Raw genomic sequence first — 8,200 nt, 5'->3', positions numbered from 1 at the left:
AATGAAGATCGTAGACCAAAGTTATCACATACAAGTTGGTTAAATTCTATGTTTTTCAACCTTAATGTATACGTTGAAATATGAATTTGTTGGTTTTTGTTTGCACTATAGCAATATTTGTGTCACTTTCATAGTGGTCCCTTATCTCGAACGTACGTTTTAGGTTAAGTTACTTTAAATATGAAAACCCATGAGTGATGAAGTTAACTTCCTCCTTAATTGGCTGTTTTTAGAGGTAACTGGCCTAACCTATATAATAGCATATGACACAGAAATATAAGTGGGGGTAGAGAATAAACATGTGTAAGACTATGTGCTTTTGATTAAAAAAAATTGAGCTTTATATAAAGTGAAATTATTCTATGCTTTCTTTTTATAACATCTTAAGTGATTCTGATTCATAGTTGAGTGGTTGTGTTATGCTACCACATTTCTAGGTAAAGCCAAACATGAGCATCTATTATTAATTGGCAAATTGTAACCCATCATTAAACCCTTGTGCTAACCTCATAAAAGGAAAATTGAAGAGTTTCTAAATTGTTGTTTAGAATTACTATGCTTGAAATCTAAATTAAAATAGTAAATAACTAACTTAGTTCTTTAGACTTGTAAGAATTGGTTAAATTATTCCCTAAAATTACGAAAATAGATTGGAAATATTTCTTCCAATATTTAATTTTCTTTTTATTTAAAAGAGAATATTGTGAAAATTTATTCTTTGATAATAACTATTTATCGATTTTTTCTTGTTTTCACACGTTTCTTTGATGTGATTTTTCACTTGGTACAATTATATCTATCGAATATATGTAAATATAAACGAAGACGAAGAAGACAAAGAAACCATAGTTTATTAATTCTGTGAGGACAATATACTTTTATTTAGAATAGGTTACATACCTAAATTGTGTCACCATATTTATCCTCAAAACAACATCACATGCTATTGGCTATTATAACATATATAACAAACAAATATGCAACTAACTATATAAAAAAAACAATGTGATAAAATGTGTTATAATGTTTTAACAATGTTTAAATAAGCACGTGATTAACCAAGAGTTTAGGTACTAACAATGGTGATTGACATCATACCTAGTGGTTATGTGATCATAGCTATTGTACCTTTGGGAGGAGAATATTTGTCAACGACTTGTTCTCCCCTCTCAGACACCATTTTCAACACAAAAAGAACAAAGAAGCTGATAACATTATGTTTTATGTCTACAACAAATGCAGCAACGTGAACTGTGGAGGCCTTGTGAATGTTAGAGATGTTTCACAACATTATAGTTGCAATGTGACGAGGAATATGATTTTCAAAGCGAGGTATTTCGGAAAGGGTAGGTTGGATGGAGGATCTCGGTCCGAGGAAGTAGAACATGTGAACGCCATTTTCACATTGCTTAAACGCGCTTATGCATTTTCTGCTTCTGATTATGTGCCATGGTTGAGGTGAAGAAAAGAATGGGAACAATGATTCGATGGTTGAAGAGAGAATGAAGCAATGGAATAATGGAGAAAAGAGCATTAGGACTTGCTGGATGGTATGGCATTGCTCAAAAATCACAATGATAGTCCCACATTGACAGTGAAGGAAACCAAGGCGCTTACGTAGTAATATATACACTCCTCTATATGCATCTGCCTAATTTACTTATTTTAGAAATAACTTTTTTCTTTTTTAATTAGTAAATATTATCTTGTTTTTATTTTGGTTACGTAAATATTATATATTTAATTTAGGAACAAAACAATGATGCTTTTTAAAACATAAAAATATTTCAGGTTGTATTTTGAGCTCTTATGTTAGTGTATGTATTTGATAACTGAATTAATTGGTAAATATAAATTAAATAAACATATATTATTCCATAAATTTACATTTTAAAGTTGTATGTATATCCTATGTTTTTTATATTTGAACACATTATTTTATTTAACCAAGTTTATTTAATGAGTAACAATTAAATTAAGTAGATAAGTTTGTAGGTAAGCAAAAGATGGTGCAAAAATAAAATGTTCCAAAGTTCAAGCTTGTAACTTTATATTGTATTTTGCTAGCTTATCATATTTATTTTGTCTGATTTTCAATTGTAATAATTATATATTACACAAAAATAGAAAATATAACAAGTACAAAAATTTAACCATAATAAGACTTGTTTACATGGGTATAAGGTGAGGAAGAAGAGACATATGTTTTAAACGTTATAACAAAAATTTATTTAAAATATATATATAAAGATAGAGAATCAGCAAGCAAAAAAGATATCTGATAATGTGTAACTCCAATTAAAAGCGTTACATTTTATATTATTGCAATTTTTTATGTTTTTAATTTTGTAACGTATCTATACAACAACTCAAATAATCATTTTGCAGAATATTTGAAAAAAATAAATGAAATGAAAAATAAAAATTGTCTATTGAAGATGAAACATTGACTATTGACTGAGCTTAGGTGGAGGAAAACAGAGAAAGTCAGAAACGGTTTCATTGAGGTATTCAGCAGTCAGTATTGATTATTGACCGTACCTGAACCCTCACCTACATGTCCTGCACCTTCCTCACACTCTATCATTCACCTTTGACCACATTATCCATCAACTTATATACTAAACACTTTAATTTTTCTATATATTTATGAAAAAATAGGCGTTCAGACCATATTTGTAATTTGGAGATTTAATTAATTTTAAATTTAATTTAAAGATAACTGTTTTAATTGTATTGCCTAGTCTATCTGTTATATTTTTTCTTCTCATATTGTATATTTTAATAGTCTTACATTTTAAAATATTATAAATAAATTTAATATAAAAATTACAGGTGGAGACATGAAAATGCATATTGTTACCAAAAATCAATTATACATACATATGGGAAGTGATCGTGATCAAATATCCTAAGTCAGAAAACATCTTTTTATTTTATTTTTTTCATCCAGGTTTGGTAAATAATGTTGTTTAAACAGTTTTTCTCAGAGTTATAAAAAGATAGGATCTAAAAAATGTACTTTTGATTGAATATAGCTCATAATTAAAAAATAATAATAGAATATAGTTTTGTTTGGAATTTTAATTGGTATTTCGGGATAAGATTCAGTCTGGGATTTTGAAGTTTGGATCCATCTCTATCTTCATCTCTTTGCCAGCATACAATTTTTGGCTGTGTCAGTATTTTTATTTTTCCAAAATCTTGCATGTCTAGTTTATAGACAACTATTTGTCCAACTAAATAATTAAATAAAATTATTCACAGCTGTAATTTCTAATTTATATTTTCAAAATTCCTTATCGTACATTAATTTGCGAATATTGAAAATTATATTTCCCATACAAATATACCTGTCAAGCAAACATTATGGAAAAGACTAATTTCTCATTAACCAAAACACCTGAAAATTGTTATTTAATTTTTGTTTAAGATTATGCTATTGTATAAAATCTATCAATATTTGGCTAAATGTGTTAAACTAAAATTATCTTATTATATATTAAGACAAACAAAACAATTACAGCCATACTTACCAACAAATATACTAAATACGTTTATCTTAATATTTACGTGTAGGTATTATTACTTATAATATCATAAGAAAATCTTATTATTCAATGTATACACGCTTCTGAAAAGTATATTAATACTTACGCATAATTATTTTCTTACAACATCAATATAATACAAACATAATTGTCCTTATACATGTAAATATAAATGAGTCTACATATTAATACCTATATAATATAAATTAATGACGTTAATATATAATTATAAAGTAATATTAATAAAAAGTTAAGAGTACTTTTCAAAACAATAGTAAAGTTAATATTATAGTTATTGCATATAATGATTATATGTACTAATAAATTAATAATGATGACGATCTTATTATCAAAAGTAGAACATTTTGTAGTAGCGATATCAATTAATAAATCATAATTGAATTTAGTGTGAAAGTATAAAATTAATTAAAACAACTAACATATCAGGGAATATTTTAATTTGAGATAATTGTGTTATTTTTGTGAGTATGTAATTCAATTAGAAAAATGTATTAATTAATTTCTATAACTATAATGATATAAAATTTTATTTTTCTTACATTATCAATATATCTTATGCTAATTAATTAGTACTTACTTGTTAAAAAATATTATTCAAAAAGAACATAATTCTATTTAATTTTTATTTTAATCAGTTATATATATTATTTTGTATGACTGAATTAATAACAAAATATATCTAATATAAGATGAAAAGACTAACTTATATATTTACTTTACATTAAATAGAGGTAGTAAACGAATAATGTTTCATATTAATATATTATTATCATTAATTTGAAATATAAACGGTATTTAAGAATTTTATTATTTGGTATTCATATAGAAAATTATAGTTTTGTTGTCTGAGTAAACAATTATTTTGTAAAAGTATAACATAAAAATAAACTATTAACGGAAGATAATATATCAAAAAGTGTATATTTTAAAAGAATTAGAGTAACTATTTTAATTTAAACTATTTTTATGATCTTAATTATAATATAAACTAATTATGTGGACGTAGGAATTATATTTTTATAAGATAAGATGATATTTACATATTTGACATTTATTTCATAAGTATACACAGAAAAGTATCCTAGAGATTTGGATGACGAAATTGTGTTTTTTAAAATTTGTATTATGCAGGGAGTGATGTACATGACATAAGGAAAGTGTAAGGAAGATGGGAAGTATATAAATTACGGATTCATATATATTAGAAATATATAAAAAAAAAACTATTACTTATTATATAATAACGCCCCCATTATTTTATTATTATTTATTGCATGAATCATGTCAGTATTTATTGTGAAGCTGGGTAAAAGGAAAAGAAAAAAGAAAGAAAGAAAGTTAGAAACAAATGTCTAGAACGAGTGAACGTAGAAAAAACGTTAAAGTGAATCCGACAGACCAAAATCTGACAAGCCATGTTTAACATTTTAATTTTGTAATCTTCCTTAAAAAATTATGCACAGATTTTGATTTCCTTTGCTTTTCTTTTATGTGTCTAGAAAAGATGCGTTTGACTTTCTATCTCTTGAAAACGCCCACAAAAACCAAGGCTAAATAAACCTGATTCATTCATTCACTCTCCCTGATACTTAGCCACATCTATTGCATGCTCTCCTTCATATCCTTCTTATTCTCTCCTTCATTCTCCATCACACTGCCAAACCAACACACACAAACAACAACCTTAAACAACCACCATGGCAGTTGATGCTTCTTACATGAATCTCTTGCCTTCTCAGTTACTCACCAACAGGTACAGCTACATCCTCACCACAAAAATCTGTTTTTTTCTTCCTTTTAAGGTTTCATTGTTCATCATTTTTTATTCTGTCTTTGCAGGGAAATGATCAAATCCAATCAACAACAACAGTATCATCATCATCAATTAAACTCTGATTACATCTGCAATACCCAGATGGATTCGGCTTTGCCTCTTCCACCGGCAGCAATGCCTGAATCCCTTTTGTCTTTGTATCAATCCTCCTTCTGTGATCCAAACAAGGCAGACAGTGGTCTCACCTACAATCTCCCCCTTCAGAGAAAACGTTCAAGAGATTTCACCACTGAATTAACCTCTCTCCCACCTCGTCACAAGAACAAAATCTCTCCACAACCTTCCTTTCTCACCCAAGAGATTCTCTACCAGTTTCAGCATCAGCAATCTGAAATTGACCGAGTCCTCGCACACCATGTAATTAATTCTCCACCCCTCAATGCTTTTTTCTTTTCATTCTCTTCAAAAATTTCAGCACAAGACAAATGGAAACCATTCATTTATGAACCTGATTTCCTGCAGCAACTTTTCCACACATTCAATACTCTAAACCGAAACTTTGATGACTCCTGTTTCGTAATCAAATTCAAGAGTCATCAGATTTTCGTCTTCATTCACACCGAATGTGTGAATGCGTGGAAAATTGAATTGGCAGCATTCAATTCAATCCCGCTCCATTCATAAAAGCCAGTAACTGAACCATTTTCAAAATTTCAAACTTTGTTCATAAATAACAGTCTCACTCACTTCTATCTTTGAAAACGGTAAACATATAGAAATCAGTAATTAAAAAGTTTGATTTTCAAGAGCATTTTTCATTAAAAAAAACTTAAATTCGATTGAATTTTGTTACTATGATTATTAACGTGTGGTGTGGAATTGAGCAGACCGAAAAGGTGAGGATGGAATTGGAGGAACAAAAAGCGAGGCAATCGAGGATTCTAGCGGGCGCAATTCAAGAAGCAATGGCGAAGAAGCTGAAGGAAAAAGACGAAGAGATTCAGAGAATGGGAAAGTTGAACTGGGCCCTTCAAGAGAGAGTGAAAAATCTGTGCGTGGAGAATCAAATTTGGAGGGACCTCGCACAAACCAACGAAACCACTGCCAACTACCTACGAACAAATTTGGAGCAGGTTTTGGCACACGCCGGAGAAGAACGCGCCGCCGTGGCCGACGACGCACAGTCGAGCTGCGGAAGCAACGATGCGGCGGAGGGCTGCGAGGACACGGCGGCGTCAGGTGGTGGCGCGAGGTTGTGTCGGAGCTGCGGGGTGAGGGAGTCGGTGGTGCTGTTGTTACCATGCAGGCATCTTTGCCTCTGCAGGATGTGTGGGTCCACAGTACGGAATTGTCCAATATGTGACTCAGGCATGGATGCCAGCGTGCATGTCAATCTCTCTTAGTACTAAAATTCATTACATAGGTTTTCTTTCCTTGTAGAGTTAAACACAAACTAGAAAAAAAAAATAGTTTTATCTGGTAAAAAGACCAAAAAAAATAGAATGTAGAATTCTTTTGTTCATATACTTGTTTTATTTTTTATTTATATATAATTTTTTGGTTAGCATATAAAGATTTGATTAATGTGAAATGTAGTTGGAAAAAGAAAAGGGAAAAGTTGAGTGTGTGGTAAAAGTAGTGATGGGTGTGAATGGAAAAGGGGGTGGGCATGAAATGAGGAAAGGGCCAAAGAGGAGTGGTTTGATTTTGTTTGGTTTCATTATTTTGGCTTCAAGAGGCAGCAAAAGTCTTAAAAGTTGAGACAGACCTAAAATCCTCATGAAAAGAGAGAGAAAGCAAAGCATTATGGTATGGGCAAAGGATAAAGTTTTGTCATGTCAATTCGACATCATTGTTTCTTCTACCACTCCTCTGCTCCATTATGGGAATAGGATGCTTCCTCTCTTCTCTTTCACCCTTTTCTTTCTCCTCCATTTTCATTTTCTTCTCTCTTTATCACGTTTCCAACATTTTAGATGCTACGACTATTACTTATGCCCGATTTACAAGAAAGTAATTGCTTGATTTATGAAAAAGAAAGGATGAATCTTTGGTTATGTTTCCGTTAAAAAAGAATAATCGAACGTGAGTGAATAAAACGAAACATATTTACTTAATATCTGCACCCTACTTTTGTGTTTGGACATTGATGGTGGAATCTACCATTTATAGCAAGAGAGATATCGGTGGATAGACTTGTCCAATCTGTACAAATCAAACCTACCTACGTTTCACAAAAATATTATTCCAATGATTTTAAATAAAATCTGTGGATAATTATATCATTTAGGTAATTATATAATTGTGAAAAAAAATATATGAAAATGTGTTCTTTCAAAGTTTTGATGATTGGTATTATTATTAAAGTGGTTGCTTAATATTGATAAATACAGCCATCCTTTTCAGTCTCTCCTAACTTTATTTCTATCTTTTCCCAATTCTCAAATTCTTGTCTTCTCACTTCTCTGTCACACAAAAGAAAGGGAAACTATAATTTTACTTGTACTTCTCTTCTCTATTTTGGATCCAATCATTCAAATCTTCACATATATCCCTTCCTTTTTCTCCTTTCCTATTCAATTACCTTTTTATTCTTTTCTTTTTCCCTTTTTCTTTTTTCATTTTCTCAACTCCACCACCATCTTTATGCTTTTTCGAATAAAATCCACCCTGTGCAAAAGAGTATAACACACGCTTTTCCTAACCATGCTTTTTTCCGATCACTTCAATATTGAGATAAGAAAAGAAGAAGATGAAAAAACAGTATACTAGGAGTGTCCAACACATATCTGTGTGTGTGCATGTGTTGTTGGGCATTAACGTCAGCATGTGTTTGCCAAGTAGAATCTGACAC

At 30.2% G+C, this 8,200-nt stretch overlaps 1 protein-coding gene across 1 annotated transcript; it reads left to right on the top strand.

Annotated features, from left to right (window-relative positions):
- Nucleotides 1–5,107: 5,107 nt before the first annotated feature.
- On the top strand, nt 5,108–6,868 carry RING (SBP (S-ribonuclease binding protein) family protein). The gene is made up of 3 exons (XM_047326395.2): nt 5,108–5,325; nt 5,412–5,763; nt 6,234–6,868. The coding sequence occupies exons 1-3, from the start codon at nt 5,270–5,272 to the stop codon at nt 6,747–6,749; spliced, it is 924 nt and encodes a 307-aa protein (XP_047182351.1). The 5' UTR covers nt 5,108–5,269; the 3' UTR covers nt 6,750–6,868.
- The last annotated feature ends 1,332 nt before the right edge of the window (nt 6,869–8,200 follow it).

This window comes from Vigna umbellata, chromosome 5, assembly GCF_029865625.1.
Source record: "Vigna umbellata cultivar VRB3 chromosome 5, Vumbellata_1.0, whole genome shotgun sequence".
In the NCBI taxonomy this organism is placed as follows: Eukaryota; Viridiplantae; Streptophyta; class Magnoliopsida; order Fabales; family Fabaceae; genus Vigna; species Vigna umbellata.
The sequence above is the reverse complement of the archived record's forward strand: the minus strand, read 5'-3'. Positions and strand labels throughout refer to the sequence as shown.